General features: G+C 30.8%; 1 protein-coding gene across 5 annotated transcripts in view; it reads left to right on the forward strand.

Annotated features, from left to right (window-relative positions):
* The window catches only part of LOC143065118 (voltage-gated inwardly rectifying potassium channel KCNH6-like), a 105025-nt gene that overhangs the window by 75228 nt on the left and 8213 nt on the right, over positions 1 to 21584 (forward strand). For all 5 annotated transcript variants that reach the window (XM_076238478.1, XM_076238479.1, XM_076238480.1 and 2 more), the window contains 8 exons: positions 7298 to 7726; positions 8777 to 9173; positions 10887 to 11086; positions 14376 to 14463; positions 17384 to 17548; positions 18354 to 18547; positions 19614 to 19713; positions 20646 to 20891. In XM_076238478.1, coding sequence (XP_076094593.1) covers positions 7298 to 7726; positions 8777 to 9173; positions 10887 to 11086; positions 14376 to 14463; positions 17384 to 17548; positions 18354 to 18547; positions 19614 to 19713; positions 20646 to 20891 — 1819 coding nt within the window. The remainder of the gene's footprint in view (positions 1 to 7297; positions 7727 to 8776; positions 9174 to 10886; positions 11087 to 14375; positions 14464 to 17383; positions 17549 to 18353; positions 18548 to 19613; positions 19714 to 20645; positions 20892 to 21584) is intronic.

A 21584-nucleotide genomic window follows, 5' to 3' on the forward strand; every position in this document is an offset into this window, starting at 1 on the left:
ATAATGTATTTCATATCCCTACTCAGTGAATTATAGATCAAATGTAGTGTTAAAAACTAGATAATATCTGATGAAAATACTCTTTCACAGATTACAGTTAATTATTTAGGAAACGTGAAGGCAACTGATGTGAAGATTGTTTTTACCTTTATTTTACTTGATATAATTTTTCTGGACCTTTTTAGGACTTTTGCTCTTGGTTTAAAAAGAATATGACCACTTGTGCAACCATTGTTCTGATGATTATAAATGTGCTCCGTTGTTTGTTGCTGTTTTGTAAGGTTGCTGTTACATTTGCTTTTCAAATTTGTATTCATAACTAGTAAATCCATCCTTAGTTTTTAAATTTTTACCAATTTGAAGAAACAAAAACAGAGAAAAGAAAATCCATTAGATCAATTTAAAGTTATTATTGAATTTAAACCGAGTGGTTTTATGACAATACGATTTCATGCTTTGTTTGTCTATATTGGAGTATGATCTTAGACAGAGAATGATACACCTGGGTATTAGTCGGAGATTAACTGATCCACGATTCGATTGACAACTGTTCTAACAGATCCGGACTTGATCAATGTCTCATCTATGTTTGATAATATTCTTTAACAAAAGGAGAGGTTAATCGTGAATGTACATGTAAAGGCAGAATACTATTTTATATTCTTATTTGATGCAAAGATTATTCTATTATTAGTACTTCATCTCCTAATTTGACAGTCTTTAGGTGATAAGAAATTCTAGTTAATTACGAATCCAACTCTGCAGTATATGATTATATATACAGCTGTATGATGATAGGCAGGAGGAGCAATTTTACAAATTATAGTTTTTATTTGTGATGAGAAACATCAATATTATCCGACTAATTGGATATACTCCTATTACGGCATCATTTCATATTTATAGATCATGAAAACTACAAAAGGAGGAGTCGTCTTGAAATATTTAATTGTTTAAAAGTATTCTTTGATGAAATTAGGAATAAAAAAAAGAACGGAAGGTGCAAAAATCGAGTTCTTCATAAAGTGAGGATTAATGAAAAACAGTTTTATTTTAGTTTTATTTTTGTCTCCGTGTTAATAATTAAAAAAAATTTGTGCATTGCTGTTGAGATTTACGAGAGGAAAGTGTCCTAGAATGAGATGAGCATCATGTGAGAATCATGTGACTTTAATTAATTATTATCCAGGTATAGCTACAGGTGACTGTGGAATTAATTGTTATACCGGTAGAGTTACGGGAGTAACTTCAACATTCAATCAGTATATTCTAATTTCCGGTAAGGCAGCCTTAAAATCAAACAATCGTGTAACTTAAATGTTACTAAGACTAAGGGACTGATGATTGAAAATTCAATAATCTGTCCTTTCATTAAACTCTTGAGACCAATTATAATATTGCTGTTTTTCAGCTTCTGTTTTTGATGGTTTCGTGTGGTTCATTATAAATGTTTAGTCTATACTGGTACATTTATTGGGATGTATGCCTTTATATTTTAACAGAAATGTTATTGAAAATGTTCAAATTTAAAGCATTTAATTCTACTTATCTTGGAATTATAGAAAATGAAGTTACAAATGTATAAAGAAACCTCTTATCAGGCAATGAAATAAAATTAAGATTATTGGCATTAAAAAAAGTGTTTCCATGGTAAATGTTAGTTTTGACAATTACCAAGTTACACCAATGTTGGATTATTTCGGAAGTGGATTTTATAAGCAGGATCACAAACTGGCAAAAACTGCTGTGAGAACCAAGAGATATGGCCGTCGCCGATCAGCCATTACTGAGGTGAGTTGTCATGGTTAGGTTTCAATAACTCAAAAATTATGATTATTTGACTGATGTTTAAGTTGGAAATTATTTAGATTCTAATTTTTTCTACCTTAGAAAGTTGAATTCAAATAGAATACATGGTGTTTTTGTCGATAACAAAGTTTTGTTCTGTTAAAACTCTCTTTTAAAGAAGTTGTTTCCCTTTGCCAATATATAATAGTTGAAATTTGGACATATAAGTGATATCAAAAAGTTTTTGTATGTGCTCTTGACCTTTAAATATTTCTGGAGATATTTTAATAACATTTAATATCATGGTTTTATTCACAATGATAAGATATAGTTTTAAAATAAATCATTGTGTATTAAATCTTGTTTTATTGGAGTTATGCCCATGTTATGGGAAACTACAGCTTTTTGCTTCGACTAAGTAGCAATTAATGTTTTGAAGAGGAGTCCACTTCTTGTGCCCTTGGACATATAACCTTGGATAAGACTTTTTCATAAATACCTTAATTAAAGGATACATAAACTATGTGAGATCTAAGGGATGCTTATAATCTATTGATGGTTATAACAGCCTTAGGGGGCCTCGGTGGCCAAGTGGTCTAAGTAGTTACTACAAGTCAGTCAACACTGAGTTTGTGATTCAAGGGTATACAATACAGTTTTGATCCCGTAATTACATTTTGATAAAAATTTCCATATACCATAGACTATTTTTTACCTGATTAAATCAAATATGTAATAAAAAATATACCTTCATGTGCTACTTTTTGAGTAAAATAAGGTCGAAATTTTGTATATTTGCTTAAAATTCGGATTTGTGGCCGCATTTTCTCTTTCGAAAGAAAGACATATCTTTTTTTGTTTTAAAAGATAAACACAAATTGTTTTTTGTTAAATAATTTGTAATTTCTGATTTTATAAGTATTAGAAATATTTATACATTTTATATTTAAGGAATGACTGTAATATTTTTCTTTCTATGAAGAAATAACATAAAACAATTGAAACACTGAATAATGTGCGTAGAGGGTTATTTAACAGTGTGCACCCCATTTTTTATGTTATTTCGAATAAACAGAAAAAATATTACAGTCATTTCTTATAATTTAATTCTAAATTCCATTTTAAACCTTAGAAAACCATGAAAAAACGTTGATGACGTCACGGTCACATGACTAAATTATGTATATGGGCTAATAACAAAATAACGTTAGCCAATCAGAAGACGCGTTGCATCCAAAATTAAATTATTCAGAAAAATCTCATATTTAATGTTCATGCACTAATGTAGAAGAAAACATCATTTTTTGAGGTATATTTATCAAATTTAAAAAAAATGCACTATTTATGTTTTCATGAAAATTAGCACACATAATCTGCTCGCGTAATCAAACCAAATGTCATTTTAAAAAAGAGGGGTCCATGAACTCGTTTTCAAGTTAAATAAGTTTGAATGATAAAAATCTGTAGAAAACAGAAATTTTTCCCGATAAGTCATAGTTTGACGTCGCGAAAATAACTATTTACATTAGCAATGTCATTACCTCCCCTGCAACTGTATTGTATGCCCTTAACCCTGCTTGTGCAAGTGCACTCGACTCCAATGTTAATTGACTAGGATTGTCAGTTTTACTATCAAAGGTCATGGCTTTCCCCAGACACTCCAGCTTCCTCCACCAATAAAAACTGGCCTTCAAGAAATAGCCTAAATGCGGTGCTTAAAAGTGGCGTAAAACACCAAATTTCAATTATGACATCCTTTAGCTTTGCGTTCAAAGCTTCATATTTTAGAAGGTAGAAGAGCTTGATAATCCATATTTTGTTTAGAGATCCCTATGTTATTGGCTTAATTATTTGTCTAGCATGTCTTTTATTGTTGACCTTTTATTCATGGTTCAATGAGCATATGAAAATTGTTTCTTAGTTTATCATGTGATTTCAAGCTTGAATGACTTCATTGACTATTTTATCTATAACTCATACTCATTGATTGTCATTGTTTATAGTTAGCCTAAGATTTAAAAATGTCTTTTCCTCAGAAACCAACCGAATATAGGCTGAATATTTTGGGTATAAGTTATTTCCCTACGGTGACTACCAGTTAACCTGTTCAACATGGCTTATAATAGTGTTAGTTTAAATTGCAAGTAATTGTCGGATTTCTTAAGAACCATAACATTTACTTTGTTTTCCTTATATTATTATTACAAATATGGAAACGATAGTGGGTGGGGTGGGGGTTAATGTACAACAAAGAATTGTTGACATCTTATTTAAGATTACAATTTTTGTTTGATATGAAAAATTGTAATTATTTTGTTTGATATGAAAAATTGTAATTATTTTGTTTGATATGAAAAATTGTAATTTGGTAAATGAATTATATGATAGCAGAAACCACTTTAACTGCAATGGCTTTATATTGCTACTGTCAAGTAACTTCAGATTAAAACTATAATAGATAATATTGATGACATAATTGTTTGCTATTTCTTGCAAGATATATATTTAATATAAATGTCAATAGCATCATATTTGTTTGTCTTTTATCGTTGATTAATAGCTGTATGTGCAAGGTATTGTCAAAGTCAGCAGTTAATCAGTTTTTTCATTGTAAATCATGAAAACTGTATTTATGCACTTGGCATTTCATTGTAACAAATATGGATGATTAATTTAAAATTGTAAGGTTTTACATAATGTGTCTGAAATAGAAACCATGTAGAAGCAGGGTTCATAGAAACTCTAATAGTTATTTTCCAATAAATCATTTGCAGGGCAATCAAAGAAATATTATAAGTCATACAGTGTAAGATTTCATAACAACAGAAAAATAAACATGGAAAGTCAACATATTCCAACTCCTCAGAAACAAGGCCACGGCAGTGCACTTTAGCAAACAAAGCTATGTTTATCAATCATACATATTCCTACTCCACAGAAACCAGGTCAAGGCAGTGCACTTTAGCAAACAAAGCTATATTTATCAAACATTCATGCAAAGTCATAACATTTTCTAGATTATTACTTAAGTTTCAATTGATTTCATGATGATAGACAAACCCCGATCAAACTCTTTACCTATATATATACCATATCAAAAGGTATTGGTGAAATAACCCAAAATATCAGGTACTATAAATGCAGAAATGTTTTGCTAATTTTTTTTTTTTTTTATGTTTTAATATTTCAAATTTGCAATAGGATAGGTTTTGCAAAGATAACAAAACAGGCATTTTAGAATTTGATAGCTTTACATGTATGATGTATCTCAGATACTATAAGCAATAGGTCATTTTGTATTTCGTGTATGGAATGATTTTAAGGTCTTCCAATCTGTCTGACAGGTATCCACTGACCATGCCATTATGTTCATTGGTCATTGGTCAATGCTAAGTTTCCATAGTTTAGTCCTAATTTCAGATATTCACTATATATAATAGCTAGGTCAATTTCATTTTGTGTAAGGAATGATTGAAAGGTGTACATGTCTGTATAGCAGGTATCATCTGACCTATTTCATGATTCAATTGCAAATGCTCAGTTTTGGAGGTGAGTATAAGAAAAGGGAGATATAGTATGATATCATTCTTAAAAGCGATAAAAGTTTTTCCATATAGGTCAGATTCTGAGTCAGTTTGAGTATTTTGTCAGATATATTTGGCTTTTTGAATTTGTGTAAGGTTAACTTGTCTGCCAGAAAGGATTCACCTGACCTTCACCTCTTTTTTAATAGACTTTATAGATCTGCAGTCAACTCCCAATTATCCAACTGACAAAGAACATGCAAATAAACTAAAAGACAGTTAAAGCAATGATTCAAACTTGACTAAATGCAGTCACAGGAAAGAATTTAACTATCCAGCAAAACAATAATAAACAGTACTATATCTAAGATTGTTCGATGCTACTGAAAGTGAATTCAAATGACTAAACTGCTGATATTAAATATTGCTGTCTTTCTAAAGAATTTACCTAAAATTTATCTATAATAAAACTTTTTTAAGCTGTACATATGTGTTTCAGAATTTACTTGTCCTTGACCTCTTTTCATAGTTCCTAGTTCAGGGAGTCCCCATAATCATTAGTTTTCAGGCTCCTTTTAATTTTGTAGTTGTTAATAATTTGTTTTGATAACCATTAGAAGTTGGTGGGCCTATCTGAATTGGTCTACGAAAGTCAGAGTACCTGTAAGAGAACCACTGACCTTTGCATGAGATCTTACAATCCTAATGAATCAAGATTGGAGTCAAACACACCTTGCTATGATCAGGGTCTTAGAGTTAGAAGGCTTAAGATCACTGTAGATTAATTACAAAGACCACTCAGCCATTGAGGCCTTTATGTTGTTTGATGATCCAGTGTTGAATATAGAATAATCATGACATTTAGGAATATTTGGAATATGGAAGTTCTGTTTATGACTAATATAAGAATGGAATAAACATTGCACAATAAACTCTTTGACTATAAAATGTGATATGTAGCATTGATTTAAGAATGATGTACCAACTAATGGATAAAATAAGACTGTAAAGAAATAGAATCAGCTGTCAAACCCAATTTGTATTGTTATAAAATGACCATTGACAGATTTATTTTATCAGATATTTCTATGGCAAATTACAATAACAATAACATGTTGCTTCACATTAATGTATCATGTTGTTTCTGTCAGAGGACAGTAATGGATGTATTGTAACACAGTGCTTGGAAAACAATAACTATTAATTATAGAAATTTGCTGTATATGATTTTATATTGATATATTTATTGTTTATAGAAACTCATTTTCATAAAACTTTTGACCAACAAGCTAAATCTATTAAGATATACTGGATAGTATTTTAGGTTTCATTTAGCACACATTAGCTGAAAGTTTAATCTTGCAGAGTTTTCATTCTAAGATAATGTTTTCAAGAATAGTATGAAAGGGGTATTTATATTCATCTATCCTTGGTACTTCTTGTAAAAGCAGGGTAAACAATTCATTGCATGGCTCCTTTTTGTATAAAGTTTGGGTGTCGGTATGGCCTAATTTTGTTTAGAGTATGGGTACATGACTGCACATATTAATGGCTAATTTTTAGCTTTATAGGTTCAAATATAGTTTGAAATACATTTTGATACCAATATCAGTATATAACCTATTCCAGATGGTGACATGGTGAGTCTAATGAACAATGTGACCTCAATTTCATGGTTGAATGAAACTGATTTAGAGTGTACAAATTTTAATAAAGTTACTTTATGGAAAATAAAACGCACCCCTAAATAAGGCTCACATAAAATGCACCTGAATATAAAGCGCACCCTGATGAAAACGTACATGCATTCTATTGACCTTAGAATAATTTATGGTCACTCATTTTTGTAACTCAGCAATTTTAGAAAAATTATTTAATATTTGGTATGATGCTATGCATCGCTGCTGCTTTTTTTGTAAGGATACATATTGTTGTTGGAACTTAAACAATGTCTAGTATGTAATATATTTTTTGATATATTACAGGTCTTGTCTCTTGGTGCAGATGTTTTGCCAGAATACAAACTTCAAGCTCCACGAATACCCAAATGTACAATTTTACATTATTCCCCATTCAAAGCTGTATGGGACTGGATAATTCTATTACTTGTGATATATACCGCCATTTTTACTCCATACGTTGCAGCTTTTCTGTTGAGTGAAGAGAAGCGAAATAAAGATCAGTCAGTTCAAGAACGTTATTCTGATCCATTGACAATAATAGACTTGATTGTGGATATTATGTTTATTGTGGATATTTTGATAAATTTTCGTACAACATATGTAAACAAAAATGATGAAGTAGTAAGCCATCCTGGGAAGATTGCTGTACATTATTTTAAAGGATGGTTTTTAATTGACGTTGTTGCTGCCATTCCATTTGATTTGTTATTATTTGGTTCAGAAACAGATGAGGTAAGTTTGATGCTTGGTAATATTGAAATGTGGGATAAATCAATCTGTATTTATATGACCCTGCTTTAGGCCTTTTATTGATGTGGTCAAACATATTAAGGGTTTTAATGTTAAGGGGAGTTGATACTGTTTCCTGTTCTATGGCATCTTATTCTTGCCTGCAAAAAAAGTAACAGAATGTGATACATAGGGATGCTAATCTGGTGGGGACAGTATAAACGATTAAAGGCTTTAACATTGGCGCTTCATACCTTGTATATAGATGCAACCTTTAAGGAGACCAACATCCATACCATTACTCAGGTCTCTTAATTATGCTGAGTCTAGACAAGCTGCAAAAAGTCAAACCTTATGTTTGATTGATTGATGTTTAGTTAATGCTGTCTCAACACTAAAATCAACTATAATAAAAAAATTCCCAAATCTGAATAAACAAAATATAACATGAAAACACAATCGCAACCACTGACCAGATTCTGACATAAAAGGCACCTTTTCAATGAAGTAATGTCAAAATATGCTGTGTATACTTCAATGAGTACATTATCTCCCCTTGTTAACTCTATCAGTTGGGAAAAAAAGAAGTGAAGATATAAATACTCAGAATTTACCCATAAACTCAAATTTGATCAATATTTCAAATTACCAAAAAAGTCATTACCATGTAAAGATTATAATTATTTGAATGGGATTAATGTTAATGTCTTGTATCTGAGATCTTGCCAAAAAAATGGAGTTCACAATTGGTAAAACAGCAGACTCTAACAAGAAACTGATGTACTCCTATTAGATATAGAGATTATCTGTTCCTTATCATTTATTCATATAACTTGATTAATACTTGAAGTCTTTGATCTGTACTGATAGATTTCAATCAACTACCTATATATCCTGGCCATTGAGCTCCAAATATATTTTTGTAATCCTTAACATATAAGTCATGTATTTTTGATTAACAGCTTGTCGGTATCAATCATGTATGAATTATAACCACATGCATTTTGCATTCTGTTGTGTTAAATGCTTTATGTTATTTCCTTTTATTTCCAGACAACAACATTAATTGGACTGTTGAAAACAGCAAGATTGTTACGTTTGGTCCGTGTGGCTCGTAAACTTGACCGATACTCTGAGTATGGTGCAGCAGTTCTTATGTTACTTATGGCAATATTTGCTCTAATTGCTCATTGGTTAGCATGCATTTGGTATGCAATAGGCAATGTAGAACGACCTCATTTAGAAAGTCCGAAAATAGGCTGGTTAGACGAACTAGCAGAACAGACTCATCAATATTACGTCAACGACACAGGAGGACCCACGATAAAATCTAAATATGTGACAGCATTATACTTTACATTCAGTAGTTTGACTAGTGTGGGATTCGGAAATGTGTCACCAAATACTAATTCTGAAAAGATTTTTTCCATAATTATTATGTTGATTGGATGTAAGTATTAATATACTGTAGAAACATTAATTTTCGTGTTAAAATTCCGTGGTTTTGTCTCTATATAAGATTTCAATGGGATTTAATTACATGGTTTCCAGTAAATGGTATGTTGGTTAAATTTTCTCGGGGGTTTTAATATATTTTGTGGATACATTCTTTCCACGAAATAAACAATATTAAATCCTCCATGAAAATTTCTGCTTTTACAGTACCATATTTATGGCTTTAGGTGTATAAATATCTAAAATAACATCACATTTGAAAAATAACTGCAGACATTTGAATGGCATTTGTTTTCCTGTATTAAAGTGTTTTTGTTATATGTAAATTTGTTTTAAATTCTCCATTCTGTATAGTTTGAAAGATTTGGTTAAGATGAATTTTAAATGGCTGCTGTGGATTCATTAATTTTGTGGATCGAGTAAATCTTACATTTTCATAGATATTTTATTTCATGGTTTTGCCTAAATCTGCAAGCATACAAGCCTATAGAAAATTTGTTGAACTTTTGAATTTGTGGTTCACCGGTACCCATGTAATCCACAAAAATAAGTATCCAATGAATAATAGTGAATACACTGTAGTTTGATATGACTTGGTGTTAATTTCACCAAACAAAACATTAAGATATTATATGTTGAATATATCTGACATCCCTTTTTTAGCTCACCTGGCCCAAAGGGCCAAGTGAGCTTTTCTCATCACTTGGCGTCCAGCGTTAACTTTTACAAAAATCTTCTCCTCTGAAACTACTGGGCCAAATTATCCAAACTTGGCCACAATCATCTTTTGGGGAATCTAGTTTAAAAAATGTTTCTTATGACCTGGCCATCCAATCAAGATGGCCGCCATGGCTAAAAATAGAACATAGGGGTAAAATGCAGTTTTTGGCTTATAACTCAAAAACCAATGCATTTAGAGCAAATCTGACATGGGGTAAAATTGTTCATCAGGTCAAGATCTATCTGCCCTGAAATTTTCAGATGAATCAGACATCCCGTTGTTTGGTTGCTGCCCCTGAATTGGTAATTTTAAGGAAATTTTGCTGTTTTTGGTTATTATCTTGGATATTATTATAGATAGAGATAAACTGTAAACAGCAATAATGTTCAACAAAGGAAGATTTACAAATAAGTGAACATGAGCGAAATGGTCAATTGACCCCCTAAGGAGTTATTGTCCTTTATAGTCAATTTTTAACAATTTTCATAAAATTTGTAAATTTTTACTAACATTTTCCACTGAAACTACTGGGCCAAGTTCATTATAGATAGATATAATTTTAAGCAGCAAGAATGTTCAGTAAAGTAAGATGTACAAACACATCACCATCACCAAAACACAATTTTGTCATGAATTTATCTGTGTCCATTGTGTAATATGCACATAGACCAAGGTGAGCGACACAGGCTCTTGAGAGCCTCTAGTTTTTGTTATTCGTTATAATAAAATTAAAATAAGTTTGAGTTTTAAGATGTGCAGCAGATATGGTATTAATAGGATAATAATACAAATGGTGTGTCCATCTTAATGTCATGAATAGAATGCTTAATTTCCTGACTTGTCTCAGAAATATTTGAATATTTGAGAGCGTTAAAATAAATCAGTTATTAATTTTTTTAGCATTGATGTATGTATCCATTAATCATAATACAAGTTCTTCATGTATGTTTAAATATAAAATGATTCCTTAATAATTTTATTTTTCAGCTTTGATGTATGCCAGTATCTTTGGTAATGTTTCAGCAATTATTCAGAGACTATATTCTGGTACATCCAGATACCATATACAAATGATTCGAATCAAAGAATTTATACGTTTTCATCAAATTCCCAACCCATTACGACAGAGGTTAGAGGAATATTTCCAACATGCTTGGTCATATACAAATGGTATTGATATGAATATGGTAAGTCAACCAGCTACAGACCGTGAAAGACCCTATTGGGTAGTCAATTTCATTAAAAAACATTGTCTTTATCAGTTACTGGGTAGTGGAGTGTGAAAAAGATTGTATTGACAAGGCCAAAAACTAGTACTAGGGATTCATTTATTTTCATGGGTACCAAGTCTTGGTTTGAGGAAAACTTGCATTTTCATGCATATTTAATTTCATTGATTCGGCAAAGTTTGCTAACATTCTTTTATACAATTTGTAATTTGTTGAACATTTAAATATATGGTTCTCCTGTAGCACTGAAATTCAAGAAAATTAGTATCCAACAAATAATTTTGAACCCACAGTAGCAAAATATAGGTAAATAACAAAAGTGGAGAGACAAAACAAATATTAATCAGTCAGGCACTGAGAGTTATCCTGGATTAGCCAGTAAAAACACCTACTTAACTCCCTTTATTTATAGTCAGTGGAAAACTGCAAGGGAAAACAAATAACCCTGCCATTACAGATAAGGCTGTTAATAATAAAGATCAAAATTTCCTGTTGATTATTATATATAAGACAGGAAAAAAATAATCACTAAGAAAAATGCCTACAATTATAAACAAGATAACAAACACCCATTCTCCAGATAAAATATCATTATTTTCCACAGATTGGTTTTGTATCTAATTTAATATGAGCTTGTTATATAACTTAAATAGTTATTACCAATGTCATTTACTTTTGGTTAGGGATGGATGCTACATGAAACAAGATCAAATGAATTATTAATTAGTATAACCCTTGGGAAAAACAGTATTTTATATTTTTATAATTGTTTAAATTTATTAGAGGAGCGAAAGATACCAGCTACAGGGACAGTCAAACTCATAAATTGAAAATAAACTGACAACGCTATGGCTAAAAAATAAAAAGACAAACAGACAAATAATAGTACACAAGACACAACATAGAAAACTAAAGACTTAAGCAACACTAACCGCACCAATAACCGAGGTGATCTCAGGGCTCTGGAAGGGTAAGCCAATCCTGCTCCACATGTGGCACACGTATGTTACTTATGTGATTACAACTCCAGTTGATGGTCTTATTAGTTAGGTCACATTCGTGAAAAGGGAAGGGTATTGTAGTTAGGACATCAGGAAACAGTTATTCCATAATGGTCAACAAACTTGTTAAATTTCTCACTTTGATGATAAAATCTATTTGATTGGTTTTTTTTCTTTCTAGAATTTGGGATGGTAAATTGCAAAAAACTTAAGGTGACCATTAAATGACCATCTCATACCTTCTAGGTGATGGGGGCATTAAGATTTACCCTTGTCTGTTTGTTGTCAAGAAATTGGTTTCTCTTTCACTATCTTTAGTTTACCTCAACCAAATATCATGAAACTTGTAAAAAAAAGCTTATTACCACAGATTAAGAATGAATTTGGGTGGCGTCACTTTCTCTGTTCTCAAGTTATGTCCCTTTCTAAAACTGCTTAATTTTCTGTTTATTTTCAAACAGAGGCATATGTGAACCATGCACACATTCATCATTTATTTAAAAAAAAAATCTAATGTAAATGTCTTATTTAGAAATCAGAACTGTTTGTAAGAAAGTCTTGACTAATGCATAAAAAAATCTTACTATTTAAAGGAATTTAAAGAATTTGAGATAGAGGTTGACATTTAAAAAGAAAAAGGCCAGAAAGGCTAATATCATAATTGTAAATGTTTAGCATATCTATAATACTAAAATAATGAGGTCCAATTTGTCAGCCGTCATGGGGAAAAAACGACAAATCAAAGAATTCAACTTTATATATATAGCTAATATAGGACAATGATGTTGATTAAAAATTACACCACTCCAGACCATTTTGTTTTCCACATAATGAATATTGCCAATAATTATCAAGTTCCGGGTCGAATCTGATACCTATACCAATAGTATATTCACCTGTTACCTATTACCTTATCTGTACGTTCCGCATCTGACAGGCGCACCACTAAACGGTGTATTTAGGATTTTGCTATATACACGGTCATAATCACAGGGTTGACACTACTAAATTCAATCATTGTCACATTGTTCCCTATTGTAGTATTTTAATGAGTATGACTGTCTAAGATTACAATAGGAATACTAAAAATCTGGACCGAAAATAAGGCGTATAGGTACAGTTTTCAATTTGTTAGCCGGAATGACTTAAAACAGAGAATCAAAGAATTCAACTTTATTGATACATGTAACTCATATAGGCAAAGCTGTTGATTAAAAAATATTCCATTCCAGGCCGTTTTGTTTTCCAAATAATTAATATTACCAATAATTAATAAGTTCCAGGTCGACGGGTTCAAACAGAAAGATTTTGAAAGCAGAGAAAACTGTTAATCTTATAATCAGCATGACTTTATCAGATGACAATACCAATACTAAAATAAGGCCTACGCATAGTTATATACTTTAATTCAGTCACGAACCCGCGATATCACGGGTGTGTTCTAGTATAATATAAAATAAGACAAAGACTTGTGATGTTCAAGAATAAATTCTGCTGTGACTATGCTAATTGATTAAAACTGTTAATTAAAATAATCAATGTATAGTTCTCAAACAGTGTGCTGATTAAAAAGTATTTTGTAAAATTTGATCCTTCCATGTCTCTGATCTCTTGTAATCGTGCTTCAGTTGTTAGTCTATAATCCTGATTTGTGAATGAGACTTATACAATAAAGATATTTATAATTGCTGTGAAAAAGCAGTGTTGGAAATTTGATTCCATCTTGCATTGAGCATTCATATCAAATGTATTGATTTCTACCTAGAGAAACTATTTTTATTACATCTGTGTATTGGTGTATAGATTAAGTATTCAATTGTCTTTCCATGTGCATAAAATTATATATATACATGAATAGGTATGATAAGAAAATATTCAATTTTTTTTTTTTTTGATCTGCACATAACTTTTGTAGAACACATGTATGGCCAGTTAATTTATTCCTTTTATGTACAAAGGTTTCTTGAAAAACAATTGGGTTTCTTTATGATCAGTTGATGTTTTGATATGAATTATTGTACATGTATGTGTGGCCTTTTTGAGAATTATCTTTACATATAAACCTGTTTTAGAGACCACCTGTATTAAGCAGAAACCTGTGTTGTTAGACCATTAATTTAAGGTGCCTCTGTAGTCCATTTCATGTAGATTGAACCTGTATTGAAAAAACATCTGACTTATGAGAACACATTTTTGTGGTCTTGTAAAACTGGTTTCACTGTACTTATAAATTGTATCTTTTGCAGGTGTTAAAGAGTTTCCCTGAATGTTTACAAGCAGATATATGTTTACATCTAAATAAAAATTTAATCAGTAATTGCCCAGCATTTAAAGGTAGGTATACAAAGCAGAATTTTATTTCAAAAGGGAGAAAAGTAAAAGATATTGAATTTAAGGAGGCTCGAGGGTAAAAAAATTTCAGTCAAATTTTAAACATTTTTTTTTCAATATAAGTTTTATTTATTACACTATTTGTTGTTACTTATTGAATTGGTACAAAAATCAACCCCAAAAAAAATCGGTTCGTTTTGGCCCTAGCTGACTTTTAAAATGTTTATATCATTGTAAAAGCTCAAAATTATCTCCATTTGGTGCAAAAATGCCATGTTTTGGCATTAAAATTAAAATATCTTATTTAACTCATCATTATTTTTTTCAAATAAGCTGTACTTAATCTAAAAAATAGCAAAATTTAAGCGATTTCTTTAATTAAGTTCTTTTTTTATTTCGATATTACCTCTTTTTCTCCTATTATTTCAACAGAAAAAAAGTACTTTAAAGAAAATTTATGTTTCTTTTGAAGACAGATTGTGAGCTTAGATGAACGGTGACACCATGTTTTTATTTTATTTTTCTATTATTATAAGTATGTGATAAAGTTCATTTATAGAAAAAAAATAGCAATATCCTATATTTAAAACAAAATTCGATTTATACTCGCAACCCCCCTTAAGGTGGTATGGGAGTCTAAATTAAAAATGATAGAATTTGTTCATACTTTGCCAACACGTAGTATCTATTGATATATGTTCAAAAATATAATAAAAATGATAGGTCACCCTGCATTTTCTCAAGCTACAGGTTGTGACAAAATGACACATTTTGTATGGATTATACAGGAAAAAACACCATTTTGTGATTAGAAACTAAACAAAATGATAGAATTGTAAAATAAATTAGGAAAAGACAATGCTTTGAGAATATCAAAAGAAAAGATAGGGTCACTGTTTGTTTTTTTCCGGCAATAATATAAAATAGAAAAATTCCATGTAGATTCCTTCAGAAAATAGACTGTTACCTCCCCTTAAAATGCCAGTTTAAAAATTAATAATTTAATAACAATCTAAATAATCTACACTTGTAACAATATTATACAATTACTGTCTTTTGATAAGGTAAATATGCAGTTTTATTGACTTTTGAAAAAATGATATTCACTAAGGCTGATGTCAAAAGTCAATTAAACCCCATATTTACCGAAACAAAAGACAGTAATTGTTTTATTCCATATTCCGAGAGAAGAAAATGTATTTAATGACAAACATATACCAAAACAAATTTTACATGAAACATTTTACTATAAGGTTGCATGTAAAAGTGTGTGACGTTTAGCGTGGTGAATATCACTTTCTCAGGTGAATATGCTTTTTTTATTCAAAATCCAATTCATATAGAGAAACCTACTAAAATAATACCAATATGGAATAATAATATTTATAAGTTATATTCTTATAAATTGGTCCTTTTAAATGAAAATTCACATAAAAATATCTGCATTCCTGCAATAAAGGAGTAGGTCTGGTAAGGGCCGATTTTGGCCCCAAATTTCAGTTTCATCTAACGAGATATTTAGGACACTTTTTAAACACTTAAATGTCTATTTCAATTGACTCGATTAGTTTATGTAAAAGATTTTAACTGATTCAGTCATTAAAAACGCCCTGATTGAAGCTTAAATATGAAAAATCTATCAAATATGCCAAAAAACGTCACTTTTCAGATGGTTTTCGTCAAAAATGAAAGTGGCCGCATCCATGTTCATCCTCAACCTTTATATATGTTATGTATTATCATCAAATACAACTTACATTTCAATATTATGAATGAATACGAATGCGCCAACTTTCATTTAAGACGGAAACTGTCTAAAATTTAACTAAAATGCTATAATTGTGAAGATTTCAGTAATTTAGCATGACTTTATGATGCTAGTACACGATGTATGTGCATTGTATTGTCAAAAACAGCACATATTTATGTAGCAGAAGCATTCTACTTTCCAAAAAATAGCAAAAAGATTACATTTTCACAATTTTGCAAAACTGCTTAATTTTGGGGCCAAAAAGGGGTCTTACTGAACCTACTCCTTTTAGTAACTTGATAGAAAATCTGGACCTTAGGTTCTCTGTTTTTTACAATCCAAGATGGCGGAAGACACCCATATCACCTTAAGAAAGATGAATTGATGTAGGTAAGGGATCCATTGATAGTCAAAGTTAGGTCATGAAAATCAAAGTATTCTAAAAATTTCTTCATATACGGTAAGCAGTTACAGTGTTTTAAGTTAATATAAGTCAAAATTTTGTTTGTTCCTGACTAATTTTACTCAGATTAAAATACCTCTGATGAGAGAAAAAAAAAATACCCCCAAAAAACTAACATAAATAAGATTTCTAGATATATATGCATAATAAGTAATGTCGTGAATTTACCTGAGACTTGGAATAAAACATTGAGAATAGTAACCATTATATTATAATGACCGTGCAAGACCCTTGGAGGTAGTCAAGGTTGTTAAACACCCCCAATAGTGACCATTATATTATAATGACCGTGCAAGACCCTTGGAGGTAGTCAAGGTTGTTAAACACCCCCAATAGTGACCATTATATTATAATGACCGTGCAAGACCCTTGGAGGTAGTCAAGGTTGTTAAACACCCCCAATAGTGACCATTATATTATAATGACCGTGCAAGACCCTTGGAGGTAGTCAAGGTTGTTAAACACCCCCAATAGTGACCATTATATTATAATGACCGTGCAAGACCCTTGGAGGTAGTCAAGGTTGTTAAACACCCCCAATAGTGACCATTATATTATAATGACCGTGCAAGACCCTTGGAGGTAGTCAAGGTTGTTAAACACCCCCAGTAAAGGTCATGGTTAGCAAAAAGAATAAACAAGTTCTACTGAAAAAAATGAAGAATTTCTATGTTCACATGTAATACTAAGTTTTCATTTCTGTTTTGTAGGAGCCAGTCCTGGTTGTTTGAGAGCTTTATCAATGAAGTTTAAGACTACCCATGTACCACCAGGGGACACCCTAGTACACAGAGGAGATGTCTTAACAGCAATGTACTTTATATCTAGAGGCTCTATAGAAATACTTAGAGAGGATATAGTAGTAGCTATTTTAGGTAATAGAAAAATTACAAGATTGTGTACTCTAAAATATACTAACTAATGGTATATTTATTTTGTAGACAGTTTAGACACTGGCAAGATAAAGACCATAATTCCCTTACTCCCTTAGGTAGATTTACTGGTTTTATATATAGAGAATAAAGCTTTTTTTTTGGATGGCTTTACATGGGTTATGGAGCCAATACTTTATTAAACAATATTTAAAACCATATTGAGGCTTTTTAGGTTGATTTACTTGGGTGCAAAATAAATGATGAGGTGAAAGAAAAAACCTATATCTTTGGTAAAGCAGGATTGCTGATGATAACTACAGGTTTTCTAGTGATAGGTCAGATTGAGTTTAAAGCAATGGCACCATACTATGAATAAAAGGAGATGTGCTAGAATACATCAAAACCTTTTTCCTTTTTTTTTTTTTTTTTAACATATTTGGGTGTTGGAGTAAATTAAGACGAATTACATAAAGGTGTTCAAAGTGTTGTAACTGTGTTGTTGCCTCCTCAGATTTTACTTTTTTGTTATTGAGTACTATTTACTCAAATACAGCTTTAAATGATATAACCATGATGTTTTCTGCTGATTAGTTACTCAGATATGACAATCATTAAAATCTATGTTAGTTGTATAACCTAAACTAAGATATATTGGTAAAGATTCAAGTACTTCTCACTTGAATGTGTGAATAATTTGATGCATACGATACTGTTTTTTGTTTACATAGAAATTACTCTATACTGTTTTCTGATTTTTAATAATTTCATATGATACAACATTTATAAGTTTAAATTATCATTTCAGGAAAAGATGATGTATTTGGAGAAAATATTTGTAGACATAAGAATGTAGGGAAGTCTAGTTGTAATGTTCGTGCCTTGACTTACTGTGATTTACATAAAATTCATCGGGATGATCTCCTAGAAATTCTAGATATGTATCCAGAGTTTTCAGATTTTTTTATCAAGAATTTAGAGGTCACATTTGACCTCCGTGATGTAAGTATTGATATATGTTTACATTTATTTTGAAGATTAAAAGAAAACTTTGTACTGAATAAAGTATTTTACTTTATTTGTAAATTCAAAGTGATCTGGTTTGAACCATGCACAATGAAGAGAAAGAAATACAAAGATTCCACCACACTACTTAGCTTTTGATACTTAATAAAGTAGTTCCTTGATTTAATTGACAGTTTCAATAGGTGCAGGTTATTTAGTAACAATTAGTAATCTGCAGAACAATCATACACATCTCTTATATAAACATAGGAAGATGTAGTATGAGTGCCAATGAGACAACTCTCAATCCAAGTAACAATTCATAAAAATAAACCATTATAGGTCAATGTGCGGCCTTCAACACGGAGCCTTGGCTCACACCGAAAAACAAGCTATAAAGGGCCCAAAAACTACTTGTGCAAAACCATTCAAATGGGGGAAAAAAACAGTCTAATCTATATAAAATCAAAAAACAGACGACAACCACTGAACATCAGATTATATGATTTGATCCAAGCGATGGAAATTTTCAAGGTTTCAACTACCTAGATTATATAATGTTAACTGATCCCAATTCAAATGAAATGGATGTACATTATTATAGGCAAGCATATGACCTTCAACAATGAGAAAAAAAACATATTGTAGTCGGCTGTAAAAGGCTCAACATGAAAAATAAATAACAATTCTTCAATTGGGTTAACTAACGGCCTGATATACTGCATAGCGGGTTATTTTCACGATTTTCATTGAATAAGGTATACAAAATATTTTGGTGGTTATAATTTTGGCGGATTCAAAACATTTATCAATACCTTTGCATGAACACTTTTAATTTGGGGGAATTTATTTTACCGATTTTGTTCTATCCATGAAAATAAGCCAAAATTTACACCCTGCGAAAATAACCTGCTATACAGTATAACAAAACAATTTACAAAAAAATATATGACTTGTCTTAACTAAATTTAAAGGACATAATTAATTCTTACTTGAAAATGAATTTTTATAACTCTTCCATAATTAACCATTCTTTTTACATATAAATATTATCTATTCTTAGCAAGAGTTGGTTGTTCGTACAGACAGTGAAAATCAGCGAAGGCCAACACTTCGTTATCGAAGAGCTAACAAGTCTTTCCATTCTTCCTCAGGATCTCAAGGTACCAAAGTTTACTGCGGATTCATTTATTTTCGTGGGTATCAATTTTCGTTGATTACGGAAATCTTGCATAATCGTGGATATCTAATTTCGTGGTTTTGCCGAAGTCTACATATAAGCCTATAGAAAAAAATTATTCGTTGAACATTTAATTTCGTGGTTCACATGTACCCACGAAAGCCACGAAAATTGGTATCCAACGAATAATAATGAATTCACAGTATCACCGAGTTATCTCCCTTGAATGCCATATTGTAGATGTATAGGTATAAAAAAGAAGATGTGGTATGATTACCAAAGAGACAACTCTCCACAAGAGACCAAAATGACACAGAAATTAACAACTATAGGTCACTGTACGGCCTTCAACAATGAGCAGTGAGCAGGGTTTACTTTTAGATTTGACTAACTTAATTGATAGAAGTGGTTCATACAAGTCTTAATAGAGTTCCTTATTGGGTTGACTGATGAATGTAAAAGCAAGACTGAAAGATATTCAATTTGTTCAGATAACTACTTTTTATAACAATTTGACCTATGTTGATTTATGAATTAGTTTGTAAACGTAAAGACCTTCAACAATGAGACAAAATTCTTTCAACCTCAACAACCTTCTAGTTACAATAGTAAGATGCTATTGATATTTCTTTCCATTCTTTGGAAGCTTATATTTTAAATTTATTATCATATGTTACAAAGTATTGACACCTTTAATATACAATATTTGAGTTGTAATGTCACTTTTGGTCCAATTTTTCCATTATTTGTAACAGTTTTTAGAAAAGTTGACTGAAAAATACATTTTCTCTTTATATTTTAATTATTAGCTAGGCAATTTATGCATAGCAAATGTACTTCAAAAAGCCTTAAAACTTATCTTTATAAAATAAAATTTTAGTTGATTATTCACACATTATCTAATTCATAATGTAGATGAAACAGAATATAAATTCCGACCCTCTCGGGCTAAAAGATTACGGCGGCATAAAAGTCAAGAGGATGGACCTACGATGTCTATGTCATTTGAATCAAGTGATGAAGACATCAGAGAAAGTGGAGTAGGGATTTTAGAATTCTCACCAGCCAAAGCTGGACAAGATATCACGCCTGCAAAGTTTGATGACTTTGAATCCAAGGAAGAACGTAAACGACCTTCAGGGTTTGGTTCATCTCTTGTTGGTATGTACTTTTGTGATGAGATTTATATCATATCTATCAGCTAATTTATATAATATATTTTTTATAAATTTGGTTAATTTTAAGCTCCCAACAAATGATTTCTTGTCATTTTGATTTTTTTTAGAAAATTTAATTTACCTTTTTTAGCTTATAATTGTATGTATTTGCTATTTGTTTGTGACATGCCTTAAATTCAGAAATACATGTTAATGTAAAAACTATAGTTTTTTTGTTAGTTGATTACTGTTACTTTGTTGCTATCATTTATTTCCTATTATTGAAGTTCATTTGAAATACGGACCCAATTTGCAAATTGAAATATAAAAGTGCATTTTCACTTTGTACTTCTTACCTTTACAACATGACTGACCAGTTGAACAGTTTGATTTGATTAAACAAAGAGCAAATGGGTCAGCATAATTTGAATGAATTGCAATATATTAAGTGCCCATCCATGGAAGAATCAACAATTTAGAAGAATTTCAAAACATGGCTGAAAAAAGAATAGATATCCTAACCATCCAATTTGAAGCCAACTTTCATCATGAGTTAGAAATATAGATCCATTTTGTTTCTGTGTGTCTGGTAATTAAAGAAATATCTACATAACTTTTTGTTAGAATGATAACAAATTACAGAGTTATCTCCCCTAAATTTTTAATTTCTAGTGCATTTTATCCAAATTATATCTTG

The sequence above is a fragment of the Mytilus galloprovincialis genome, chromosome 2 (genome assembly GCF_965363235.1).
Source record: "Mytilus galloprovincialis chromosome 2, xbMytGall1.hap1.1, whole genome shotgun sequence".
NCBI classification, from domain to species: domain Eukaryota; kingdom Metazoa; phylum Mollusca; class Bivalvia; order Mytilida; family Mytilidae; genus Mytilus; species Mytilus galloprovincialis.